This window comes from Microtus oregoni, unplaced genomic scaffold (assembly GCF_018167655.1).
Source record: "Microtus oregoni isolate MIOR12 unplaced genomic scaffold, Mior012 000040F_ref0000088, whole genome shotgun sequence".
In the NCBI taxonomy this organism is placed as follows: Eukaryota; Metazoa; Chordata; class Mammalia; order Rodentia; family Cricetidae; genus Microtus; species Microtus oregoni.
This window is the reverse complement of record NW_024543207.1, coordinates 1948717-1962856: the sequence shown is the minus strand read 5'-3', so window position 1 is coordinate 1962856 and position 14140 is coordinate 1948717. Positions and strand designations below refer to the sequence as shown.

General features: G+C 42.0%; 1 protein-coding gene across 3 annotated transcripts in view; it reads right to left on the bottom strand.

Moving 5' to 3' along the window:
• The window catches only part of Drosha (drosha ribonuclease III), a 107264-nt gene that overhangs the window by 24914 nt on the left and 68210 nt on the right, over positions 1-14140 (bottom strand). For all 3 annotated transcript variants that reach the window (XM_041632209.1, XM_041632211.1, XM_041632210.1), the window contains exons 23-26: positions 8990-9049; positions 7598-7697; positions 3742-3844; positions 2087-2157 (exon numbers count right to left, since the gene is read on the bottom strand). In XM_041632209.1, coding sequence (XP_041488143.1) covers positions 2087-2157; positions 3742-3844; positions 7598-7697; positions 8990-9049 — 334 coding nt within the window. The remainder of the gene's footprint in view (positions 1-2086; positions 2158-3741; positions 3845-7597; positions 7698-8989; positions 9050-14140) is intronic.

Genomic DNA, 14140 nt, shown 5'->3' with positions numbered 1-14140 from the left:
GCAAACTCACTGGGTAAGCCTGCACGGCCTCACAAGCTAAAAGCAAACACTGCTGCAGAAAGTAAAAATCAGTTGAGGGCGGACACACAAGACAGCTCTGCTACTGAAAGGGCTGCAAGGAGAGCACAGAGACTGCCAGCAGGGGAGCCAACAGCACACAAGGCTCCCTTCTCAGCCAGCAGCAGGACGTCTCTGGAGGGTCTTCCTCCTGGACAACACTGCCCTCTCACCTGCCTCGCTGTACCCAACACCCCGAATACCAACTACTGGGGACACTAGGTTGCTAAACCACCTTCTCATCAGAGCACACCATTTCAAACTAAACCTTCTCTTAATTTGGTCTCACGCATGGCAGCCAACCAAGAACTTCAGTATTCAGCACAAGCCCTGGCCTTAATGGATGCCTCTCTCCTTGCTAACACGGACGCCCTTAGCTACACAGAGTTCATTAGCCTGCATTAGCTGTCTGCAGTTCTTTCCTGGCTGTGGATGGCTGATTACATTTTCATACCATTACACATGCATGCACACACTCACACACACACACACACACACACACACACACACACACACACACACACAGGCACGCACGCACGCGCGCGCACACAACAATGTTTCAGCTATTCAATAACTAGTAGATTCAAGCCAATTTGGAAATGTCAATCAAGTTAAAAGGTCCAAGCTTGTATACATGAAAACTCTGAAGCCCAAAGTTATGTATTACTGGGCTGTGTTCAGTTTTACAACAGACACCAAAATGAGTTCTGAACCTCAGCTGCTCCATTTGTAAGATAACGTTCGGGCTCTGCTTTTCCATTTATACACTTCTTCATTCCACCCCTTTAACAAATATTAAATGCTGGGCAGGTCAGCATTGCACTAAGCACAGGGAATACAAGATAAGCTCACTAAGTAGACAAATGGGACAGAGCAGTTTAAAGGGGAAAAAAAGTCTAAACACAAGCAGATCCAATTAAGAGCACAAGATACAAACATGCCGGGAAGGAGCGTGGGAGTGGGTGCAGGTTAAGCCAGGACAAAGGAGCAGGGATAAACAGAGGTGAAGGAAACACTGAGAAAGGTGCGAAAAGGTTGCTGAAATTGCCAATACAAAATAAAGATCAGAACTATATTTTAAAATTTGAGAATAAACGTCTTAAAATGTATGCTATCAGCTATAGACACAAATTGAGACACACAGTTACTTGTGTATGTAGGATAAAATGAGGACTATGGACCACCTGCAGATAATTCTATCACAAGCAAATACACAAATATAAAAGTCATCACATATCTAGGCAAACAAATCCTTGGACGTAACATGGAGGTCACATTTTTAAACGTACTGACTTGTAACTTCACCCAGTACTGCAGTGATGACACCCTACAGAAGGTAAGGCACAGTCTCCTGAGGACTGACCACCCTGACATCCTGTGTTCCTCCTCCTCCACAATTATGACGACACTGCCATTGGGAATACAGAGCTGCCTGTCCTTTTCAGTGTTAGTGTGACTGGTTTGGGCACAGAAACCACTGAGGATGCTGCAGCACAAGCAAGAGCAACAGGCATCTCTGCAATATCAACAGCCTAAAACACTAGCAACACACTATTTCAGAGTCTTCAAAAATTCTAATTGTTTTAGAAAGTTCTCCTAGATGATTTATTCATAGATCCACCAGAAACTCCTGTCTAAAATAAATATTTGTTTTCTAGTCTACTAATTTACAAAAAAAAATAAATAAACAGACTAATATCTTTAACTAAGCCTGCATGGGGTAGGTACCCATTTGTTCAAAGGTGCAAAATTAAAGAGAAACAACAAAACATAGCCCCTCTCTCTGTATTAGTAATGCATAATTTAATCTAGAAAAGACCACAAAGAAAGGTGATTGGGTAAAAGAAGAATCCCTGGAAAAAATGCCAGCAAACTCTCACATCTGCAGGAGCTGAGTGAGCCGAGGTTAACGTACCTGACATCTACTGCCTAAGAGGGCTGGCATTAGGTTTCTCCTGCAGTCTTTTCAAAGAACAAAACTTCTGCCCTGACAAACGGCCGAGGGAAGAAGATGAGTGAGTATAAATACCGGGTCATTAAAGAGTAAGCGTCCAAATAGCTGTCTGGCTTCCTCCAGGCTGCCCTCCAAGTAAACGGCTCCTAGATGGAAGGAAGTGAAAGCCAAAAGGAAGGCAGCGTTAATATAATATTCAGAGAAAATTACACAGCTCTACAAAAAGCAAACAGACAAGCCAAGACCAGTCAGAGAAGAAAGCCCAAGGGTAAGAAGAGTTTAAAGGACACTTTCCTGCTTTCAGCTATGCTTTGTACTAGAATCCAGACGGAGACACAAAGTTAATTCACTAAAAAGTGCAAGCATAAGAGGCTAAATATGAATTCTTGTGAACGTGTGGCATATACACTATGAAGGGGACAATATTTAACCATACTAAAGAAAATACTTCAATTCAGTTTCTGTTCTTATTGGGCATGTTAACAACAAACATATGTATGGCTCTAAGAAAGAAAAACAAAATAGATAAATCCAGAGTCTAGACCAAAGAAGACTTCTGAAAATAAGAACCAGGATAAGTTACACTTTTAATTTGAAATAATTAAGCACTAAAAAGTATTATTACAAATGCATTTAGCATTAATCATAAACTGTTAGCATTATAGTTACATTTTAACTTGGTAGCAAAATAAACCTGGAGTAGAAAAGCCTTATTTTCTCGAAATCAAAATCTTCTCTCTGTCTCAAGAACCTTTCCACGTGCAATGTTAAAGTGTCAGAGGCTTTTGATCGATATTACTAACATTTTCAATAGCTGTAGCAAAATGGACACCACGGCAGTTATGGTTTCAGGACTAGCAGGCGCTAGGCTAACTACCCCGCATTCCTCTTTTCGCCTTCATGGGGCAGCTCAGCAAAGTGTCAGAAGGTTGATGGGGTCTGTGCTCTTAGCCAATTGGCTGGAAGGCTCAGCTATGTGGAACTCTACTCTGAACAGGACGCTGTATGACTGGAATGATTCCTTCAAGACCCCCTTGACGAAGTGACACTCTCTCCATCTCTGACAGGGGCAATAAGGATCCGAGATTGGATTATTCGCCAAAGACACATATCAGACAAAGGATTCTGAGAAACAAAATGTACTTGTTTACTTAAAAATCAAGAAACTGTCGATCAACTATAACATTGTATTGTAAAGTCTATTTCAATTAGCAGCTAATTATTTTCTGTTCATCTCCCTGTACCACATGCTGTAGTTATAAAGCCTGGTGAGAAGTACCTGTATCCGTCTTGTTTTGCAAAAACAAACAGAAGTTACCCAGATCCAAGACCTAAGAATTAAAAGGCTTTTGTTTTCTTTTCATGATATTGACATCAGAAAATCTTGTAAACAAGTTAAAACATGTTCAGAAGCAAACTGAGATCTTATTAGCACTTTAGCTCCTGTCTCCTTGTATGTGTGTACATGACAAAGCTAGAAAGCAAGCCATCTCCTTGCTAATTCGCTCCAATCCAGGAAATAGTAAGCATGACATCAGACGAAGAACACAGTAAGTAGAAAGCATGATTGATTCTTGGAGACACTACATAACTACAGCACAAGGTGGTGGGCTTTAGAACAAATAATTCTATTGTAAGCTTCTACACTGAATTCATTCTACAGTTCTACAATTCATGCATTCTCCAACAAGCTCAACACAGGCAAGAAGCAGATTTTAAACAGAAATTACCTATCAATGCTTCAAAACAATTGGCCATTGCATGCCGGAGGTCTGATTCTCTACACAGGTCCGGCCCATGGGCATACAGCATAAATCGATCCAGTTCAAGTTTCTGCAAAATCCAAAATGAAAGAAAGTGAGAGAGTTTTGCCAACATCACTCTGCATCTCATGGGGAAGGGAGTGGCGGTAAACACTGTGACCCTCTGCAAGTTTATCAGGAGCTCAGCACCATTCATTAGAAACCCACACGCTTCAGTCCTGACCAACTGAAGGATCCCCCAAATCCACAGGCAGATCTGGGATCAGAAATGACTGGGAGGGATCTGACTTTTCAAATACAAGTACAAACCTAGTATGAGACTACACTAAAAAGAGATCCTGCTACAAGAACATGGGCATCTGGGTTCACCCAGAAGATACAAACCCAACCCGAAGGTCTAGCCAAGAGTCTTGCCTCTTTGCTTCCAGAAATACATGACACAGATGATGTCTGTACCATACAGAACAGGTGAGGACTTCAAAAATACTTTCAGCTCCAGGAGCTCTGTGTTTTGCACACGTGCCCCCTTTAGGAGGCTCCCACGCCCATCTCTCTCAGGTTCACTGAGATCTGCCTGCCATGTAATTACAGGAAACTTTTAAGAATATCAACTGTTTTGAGAATATCATCTGTACTTAATAGTATTTTCTTTTTGGGTGTAGCCTTAGAGAAAGTGCGTCCCAGGATGAGGAATAGCAATATTAATCCATTAGTGTCTACTTCCTTTACACTGGGCTACATTTTACGGCCTTTCCATTCCTCTCCCATAATGTGGTTTCTTTCCTTTGGGGGGTCGATAACAATTTGGAGACAGGGTCTTCATCTTCTAATTCAGACTCTGGCTTCTCCCTTTACCTTGATTTCCACATTGACTCATTTTATATCCTGATACACAATATAAGAACTTTAAATAAAGCTAGTCCCAAACAAATTAATTCTTCCTTAAAAATTCCTGAGATTCAAGTAGTATTTTTCACAGAAGGAGAAAGATACAAATTGTGGTGGTATGAGTAAAAAAGGTCCCCATAGGCCCATAGGGAGTAGCACTATTAGGAGCTATGGCCTTGTTGGAGGAAGCCTATCATAGAGGATGGACTTTGAGGTCTCAAATGCTCAAGCCACGCCCAGTGTGGCATTCTCTTCTTGCTGCCTACAGAACCAGATATAGAACTCTTGGCTCCTTCTCTAGCATCATATCTGCCTGTAACCCACCATGCTTCCTGCCATGACAAAAATGGACAAACCTTTGAAATTATAAGCCAGTCCCAATTAAATGTTTTGTTTTTTTTTTTAAATAAGAGTTACCATGGTCATGGTGTCTCTTCACAGCAATAGACTCCCTAAGTCATAAATATTACATAAACATGTAATAAATCAGTTTTAACTTCCATAAAAAAATTTAAAAATATTCAGCAAACAAAAGCATGAAACATAATATGGAATAAAACACAAGCTACTGAACAACCTAACACAGTTGAAATCTCATCAGTTTTTGGATCACAGACATTCAGATTATTCACTCTCTATGTTAAGCGCCCATATCCATTTATACTGGAAACCCTGCTAAGAATCTAGTATAAAATATATTCAAATCAGTTTTGACTACCACAAATATAACAGCAGAAAGTTCCTTTAAAAAAACAAAGCAAAACAAAAAACCCTTGATCCCAGTGTGCCAGAGTTTACACTAAAATCTGTACACTTCATCTGTTCCGCAGCCTCACTGGGAAATACAATTGTGTGCTATGTTTGGAGTCCTGCTTGAGAGCAGACTGCAGGCTGCATGTCTACGTTAGAAACAATTACTCTGGAGCACTGAGAATTTCCAGCTTCTCATTCTCTCTGCTCTCGTATCCTTGTTTCTATATGTAGGCGCTAGCAGAACTCTTAAATGACAGCGGGCACTAGATCTGATGGGCCTGACTCACGGCAGTGCCAGCTGCCCAAGGGTTTCAGGGCCACCGCTTTAGAAAAAGGTGGGCCTGCCATGGCCTTCTGCTGGAGACAAACACTACCTGGAAGTTGAGTGGTGAGGGACCAATCGTCTAATTCCAGCCTGAGGAACTCTGTAAGAAAATATTCCTTTAACTTGTGTCTGCTTCTACAAAGACTATAGTTAACTGTATATTAGCGTAAGAAACAAACAACTTCAGAAATCAAAGCAAAGGCGCCAGGCTTAGTTGTAGACACCATATTCTCAGTACTTGGAATCTGATGAGGGTGGGTCTTGTGAAATAAGACCATACAGAAGTCCCCAGTGGGAGAACTGGCTAGCCAGTCGAACCTCATGGCTCTGTATAGGATTCAATGTGTTACATAACGACTTGCCTTGAGGCTATGGCAATTTCTACAGCTGGTAAATATTGTCCCACTGTCATCCCTCTAAGTGTTTGGTGAATAGTTGAGCAATTCTACTCTGCCCCAAACTAAAGAGAAACAAGGATGGATGGGCTGACAGCTCTTGGTTACTATATACTCCCAATCACATGAATATCCACCACCAGGAAGCATTTGACAAACCAGGTAAGCGCCAAAACAGTTTACACAGCCCTTGGACATCCCTCACTGGAAGGCTGCTAAATTCATGTTTGCTTACCTTGTTGAGTACAGTTTCCCAGCAGACATTCTGCTTTACACTCTCAAATGTCACCAATGGTGGTTGGCAGCCTACTACTGTACACTGTCATGATGGTACTACACAAGGTAAGATAATGCTTTCTTGCCAACACAAAAACCAGACGCTAATATTTGCTACGTTTTTAATATTAACACCCTGACAAGGTGAATCAACAAGTCAATCACAGAACTAGTCTTTTCCACTTCATATCAAAATGAAAGAGGAAGGGACACAGACTACTTAAGGCACAAGCAAAGAAAAGCTTTTCCAGTAGACGCTGATGTCTAGGACTTAAGAGCCTCCATTCTTTCTGTTGCTGCCTAAAAGCAAAGGCCTACAATATGTGAGAATTTATCTTAAGAACAATGAGAAACAATGTGAAAAGTAACTAGATGCTACAAATTTATTGATGTTTGTGTGATTTCTATAAACAAGGATCAGGAAACCCACTTCAAACAGATTCATGAAAACTCATAATCTCATTTAATTCTCACAACCAGCATGCATGGTGGAAACTATAAATGGAGAGAACAACTCATCTACCACCACCCAGTATGTAAGAAAAGAGATGGACAGAACCCTCATGGGACAGCCAAAGCATCCATGTTCCTATTGGCTATGCGTTACTGTAAGACATCACATGGAAAGAGAAACGCCAGATCAAACCAAAAGTGTAAAATCTTAGCACAAGTCTGAATTAAGTAGAGGTTCTGGCAGTCACTCAGCTAAGTCAATGAAGCAAGCAGACAGTCTAAATCCTAAATCTTAATTAATGGGATTTATGATTTTGGAGATTCTTAAAGCTGTAAAAAGTATCCCTTATGGATGTGAACTACCTGAAGAATTTTGTTCAGAGCTTTAATTCTGCCTATTTACAAAAATTAATAACAAATGTAACACAGAAATATTCTATAAAATATACAATAATTGCTTTTACATTCCTCCCATGTTACTTTCCCCCAATTGCTGAGCCTGTTCACGTACATCTGTCAGTTTCTTCCTCATCTGTTTTCAAGTTACCTCACTGTGGTCATTAGCTGCTGTCCACAAAGGGAACAGACCAGAACAAACAGGCAAACCCCCACCATGGTCTGGTCCATAAAGTATGATTCCCCAATATACTCCCCCAAGTAGGATTCAGCCCCCTGCAGGATTCTGTGGCCGAGAACGTCAGGCCAGGCAAAGGCTTCAGGTGGGTCACACTACCTTCGCAAGCATGGCCAGGTGCTGGTTCTGAACGATGGCCGTCCGATAGGTTGCCAAGCCGCCTTCTTCCAGACTAGGAAACAAATAGTACAGGTGGACACTGTTGGGGAAAAAAAAAAAGAACATAATCTAGCATGCAAACGTGCATCACAAAACAATCTGTGGCTCTGCAACAGAGGTGACTCCGGGTCTGCAGCAGTTAGTAGTTGCACTGAGGTAACCTTGAAACCTTGAATAGATTATTTACAAAGGCACTAAACCCCAAACAGCAACATCTACTCATATGTCCATACACTTTTGTTAAGAGTTCCCTGGAGGCAGATGTAGCACATATCTGTAATCCTAGCACTCTAGAGACAAGAGAATCACATGTTCAAAGCCAGCCTGGTGTATATGGTGAATTGTAAGCCAGTCAGGGATAGAGAGTAAGATCACAGCTCCAAAACAAAAAAAAGAATTTCCCTCTAATTTGATAAAGATACAATCTGTCACACTGTTTGTGACTAATGGAGCAAACATCTGAAAATCCAGTGGGATTACGGGTGGACCCTGAAGACAATCCTGGGAAGCCGTGAATGGCAATGTAGTGGTGCGGTGCCCAAAATCACAGCCACCAAGAACGGAGCAGTGACACTATGGCCAGGGGTGGGGTCACACAGTGCAGCTGCTCTGTCCTACGGCACACCAGCTCATCAGACCTGCTGCCCAGCAGGATAGTGACGCTCATTAGTCTTGGATTAATAGGAACCGGCTCCTTCTCTTTGTGCCTTTCTTCAGAAAACCACTGAATAAGACAGTTCAAGACAGTTGCAGAAAAGCCTGTGTCACCTCCCTAAGGGAAGATTAGGAGCAGGGAGAGACAAAATGCACTTTCCAGTCCCTACCACCAATCAAAAACCTTAGAAGAGCCTTGGAACACTCTTGTGCAGGTCACACACACAGACACATTCACACCCTGGCTCACACACACCCAGTCATTAAAATTACTTGTAAGCTTTACTTCCCTCAAGATTAGAAAGACAGAACAGGATCAAAGGCAAATCCTGGAAGATGAAATGACATTTTAAAATATCATCCCTCCCTTTCCAGAGGAATAAAAGCTCTGTAGCATCAGTCGAGGAGCGGCTGGAATCCTGTGGCTGTAAGCAACTTTAACACATGCTTGACAGGACAGGGACACCGGCCTTTCATCCTGTAATCCACTCATTACAGCAGCAGCAAGAGCAGTTGTCAGGGCAAGAGCCACAGACATGTGGCTTTTAAGCTCTTCAGAAGAGAAAATACACAGTGTCCCAGTGCCTGGCTTGCTAATTACAAAGGAGGTAACATAGTAAGCATGCAACTTAGCAAATGTAATTCCTGGGGGTGCGGCGTGGGGAAAGACCTACTTACCTGGTCAGAAACTCAACGACAGCATCTCCCAGGAACTCCAATCTTTCGTTGTGATTAATCCTACAATGAAAATTTAAAAGATGATTTTAAAAAGCACATTTAGGGCCAGTGAAATGGCTCAAAGGGTAACGAATAATGTTGCCAGGATGCCTGGTCACCAAGTATGACTCCTGGGGCCTACATAATAGAAGGAGAGAAAGACTCCCACAAATCGTCCACTGATCTCCATATATGTGCCATGACACGAACACATGCGTGTGCACCATACATAAATGTAATTTTAAAAAGATTCTATTAAAAAAATAGCATTTACTTTCTCTCCCTATCTTTTCAAAAAAAGAAACATTAGGTTAGTTCACTAAAACCTTACAGACTTACCTCTCATACTCAAGAGCTCCTTGTTGGAGGAAGTGTGTCACTAGGGTGGACTTTGAGGTTTCAAAAGCCTATGCCAGGCCCAGTCTGCCTCTCCCTACAGGTCAGGATGCAGTTCTTAGCTATTGTTTTAGTGCCTGCCTGCAAGCCCTTATGCTCCCCACCACGATGATAATGTATTAAACCTCTGAAAACTGTAAGCAAGCCCCCAATTAAACACTTTCTTTCATAAGCCTTGCACTGTCTTGGTCTCTCTTCTCAGCAACAGACCAGTGACTAAGACAGCAGTCAAGAATGGGTTTCATCCCATCATACTACATGGCTCTAACTTTCTAACCCAAGGCTTCTTTCCCCTGAAAACAAGACTAAAAAGCTCCGAGAAGCCAGGTAATATCAAACTGACTATGGTGTCTCCACTCTGCTACCCGCTGAGCCTAAGAAAGAGGAATATATTCCAGAAAAGTTCCCGAGACAGCATCTCATCACCTCATGTCCACACTCAACCAGATCTAGTCCTTGAAGACAGGCATGACCTGCCTGCCACCTCATCACCTGTCTTCTCCCAGCTGTGTGCTGGCCTCCTGCTCCAAACCACTAGAGAGTCTCTGAAAGGGGCCCTTCAGAGAACAGTCAATCACTGCCCCTCTTTAAGCCAGGCTTTCTCCCTCCGAAGAACTTTCTACTCTCTGTCCCTCTGCACTCAGATACACTGAAAATCCAGTTTATCCCTCAAGGTTCAGGAAAATCTCCATGACAACCTGCCTGATGATGCCCCTCCTCAATGTGGACACTCCCCTCTCCAGTATATAGATCATACTTTGTTTCTATGATAAAACAATATCTATAAAGAAGTCTCTGAAACCTCATCTCAATTGATGCCTTATATTTACATGAAAAGGATATTCAGTTAGGGTTGTAGCTCCGTGACAGAGCAGCTGTCTTCAACCTGAAACCCTACATTCAATTCTCAGTAGTGTCCCCCACAAAAGAAAACTCCTTAAGGAATTAATAGCCAATAATGGAAAATAAAGAATGAGAGAAAAACTAAATATATATATATATATATATATATATATATATATATATATATCAATTTATGCCTATGCTGAGGAATTCTTGATCTCACCGATTCTTTAAAGAGTACATACATGCATCTATTACACTTACACACATATACAAAAAATACATACATGCATCTATTACACATACACACACATACAAAAAATACATACATGCATCTATTACATATACACACATATAAAGAGGACACACATGCAACTATTACATACACACACATACAAAGAATACATGTGTGCATCTATTACACATACACACATATGTAAAGCAGTCAGTCCTATAAAAGATTTCTCCGATTCTTAATTTTATACATCTTGAAGAACACTTTTTGGGTTTTGTTTACGTTTTTACTACTGTATTACCCCAGGGTGACTAGGAAGATTATATGGTGTTTTGTAATCGAGCCAAGCATGTTGGTGCAAGTCTGTAATCCCAGCACTCAAAACGCCATCCTGTGCTACAGAATAACACTTCGTCTGTTTCTTTGTCTGCTTCCATGTATGTCTCTCTTTTTACACAAACACATGCAAATTAAGAGAGGAATAGGAAGATTTTCAAAAGAAAAAAAATTACACTATTCTGTTTCATAAGCCATGAAAAAAAATCCATTTCCTCTGACAGATTCCCTAACAATTCTAAGTATTACATATCAAAAACAACCTAATGTGAAAACAGGGAGCCCTGTCAGGAGTTAGGGGGTAAAAGATAAACCATATCCCAACTGCAGCTTTATCAGCAAATAAGATGACACCTAGTTAAAGAATGGGAACTGATAAATCATGTCTGATTTTAAATGACATCTTACCTGTGTAACTTTTACTATAATTTCTTTTAAACTTTCGTAGAGACAGTGACTATGTCTAGTATTTTAATTACCAGAAATTGGACTGTTCAGTTTGTTAAAATTCATGATCAACAGTTCTAAAAAGGTCTGTTCAATAGCAAGTTTACCATTCATTAAAAAAAGAAAAATTAATAATAAAAAAATAACCTGCCCATATCTGGCTTTGGTTTTCTATTTCCACATTATGACTAAACTCTGGCAATAAACCAAACCAAACATGGGGACTGAATTCCACTCTGATTACTATTATGCTGGTCAGTTCCTAACCCAACAGTTTATCTAGAAAATGGACAGTGTGGTATTTTGAATGAGAATGACCCCCACACTCACAGACAGGAACACTTGGTCCCCAGTTGGGGGACCATCTAGACATGTGTCTCTGAGGGTAGGCTTTGGGGTTTCAAAAGCCCACACCACTCTCAGTGAGTTCTCTCCGCTTCCTACCTGTGGCAATGCTGCAAGCTCTCAACTACAGTTCTAGCACCACCCGACTGCCATGCTCCCACCAAAATGGTTGTGAACTCGCCCTCTGGAACCATGAGCCTCAAATCAAACGCTCTGCTAAGCTGCCGTGGTCATGGTGACTGACACAGCAGCAGGACAGTGACTAAGGTACAGACTAAGTTACCAGAGCTTACAGCAATGCAAGCTTCTGTCCCTCCACTGTTTATGCCTGCATCCTCTTCTTTACCAACAAAGAGAGATCCAGCATCAGATGTCTGCTGAGTAGTAGTACACTGTCTGATTTTGAGAACTGAATTAAGAGAGCCATTATAAACCTGGAATTATCTGTCACATGTATACCTCAAATTTCATCTAAAAAATTCAATGTACCTTAAAAAATAAACAATCTCTCTATACTAGCAAACTGTCTAAGGTGCCATTTATTCCAAGCAAAACTGTTTTTGTATGGACCAAATTCAAGAAGTGGACACGCAACTTTTCCCTTCACATTTCATGTCTCAAGTAGTGACTGGTAAGGCTGATCTATAGGGGCCTTGAAACTTGTACCCGACTCAGGTCAGTCTCTCACTGTACGTAGCTGGACTTAAGGGAGGAGAGGTCGCAGACTCATCAGATCTTGGGCCCACTGAACTCGTATGCATCAGTGTACAGTGCTGGGTAGAGAGTGACAGAAGACACTGACTTTGGGTCTAGACACACACATCCACACAGATGTCCATCTGCACACATGTGTACACACACCTATACCACACAGAGAGTAATTACTGGGAACAGTAATTCTTTGTTTTAATATTTATCTATTGAAGAGTCTTCTCTGTGAAAGGTTACAAAATGAAAAGGAGAGAAAAAGTAGGATCATGGACCTTCAAAATCCTCACTGTCTAATAAAGGGAATGAGCACTGCAGCATGACCATAATACGCAAAAGAATAGGACATGCGTCGTGTAAAAACACCAGCAGGATTTCACGAGGCCATCTGGATATTCGAGAAGCAAATATAAAATGTCACCTGGCACATGAGGAAGGAGAAAGCCTATGGCTCACCACATGAAGATGACATACGTGTCTGGAAACCTAGTCCAGGGCCAGGTCAGGAGAACTGCACTGCCAGGTGGTAGCTCAGCTTTGCTCAGTTGGTGGAAGCTTTGGAGCAGACAACAGCTAAGATCTCAAACTGAGACGTCAGAAGTAGGGAGATGTCTAACGCGACAGGGGCTCCAGGGAAAACAGGCAGAATGTGGCCGGTCACTCCTGATGGTTCTGCAGGGTGGCCGCAGAGGGTTCAGAACACCGTAAGGGAAGTTTGGTCAAGAACCTGGTGGACCAAAGTTCTAGCTCAGGGGCCTCCATTCTTCTCCCCTCAATCAGTATTAGAAACATCTCTACTTAACCCCTTGCTTGAGACCCAACCACCAACTTGTAGACTCTTGGGAAGTGTGCTTCAAAGTGAGCAACTGTTTCTGAGAAGCTGTGACAACTCCATTCCATCTGTAACGGCAGCTAAGAGACAACAAGGGAGAGGGCAAATAGTTTAAAGTCAACTCAATTATTCAAGTGCACAGCACAAAACTGACCTAGAATCCCAGAACAACTGCCTCGTCTATCCCGAGCCCCTTGGCAGTTGGCACGCTTCACTTCAGATCTTCACAAGCACTTAGAGGAGTCTCTCCTACATAATTCAGGTTTCTGGCGTTCTCATCCTACCCCAGGCAACCGTGCCTCCCGATGAGTGGGGGTTTTGTGGGACTTGATTTTGGATTTCATAAAACACCTACAAACTGCCTCCAACTAAAAGACTCTGGACAAATGTCTGCAGAATTAAATGTGTGCAAAGTTCCTTAAGCAGGGCTCCTGCGGCTGCACAGCTGCAGACACTAGCAGCAGCCACGCAGCAGAGCCTGCGGCTGAGGCCAGGAGGGTCTTTCAGATCAGACACACGAGGTCAATGCTACATCTACAAACACCACAGCGACACGGCAAAAGTAAAAGAACACGATAGCCTTCTGCCAGCTTCCTCCAGGTTGCGGCTGCAGTCAGTCATATCTAACTATGTTTGCTACCTCAGTTTTGGATCTTAGCTGCTGTCTGCTCTGAAGCTTCAAAAGAGTCAATTCAGAAACGACATAATTCTGAGGTCATGTCATAGGTAATTCTGACATCATTCTTTTTACCATGGTTAAAATCTGCCCTCCCACCCCCCATTCTTGTTAACAATCACACACACTCACCGTCCTACACTCTCTGGGAATGGAATCCAGTGTTATGAATGCTAGGGATGCCCTAGAGACAGATATATCCCACAGAATCCATCCCCTTTAATAGAAGAGGAGAAGGGGGAGGGGGAGGGCAATAACAACAAAGTCCTCTTGAGATCTGACCAATGAGTGCCA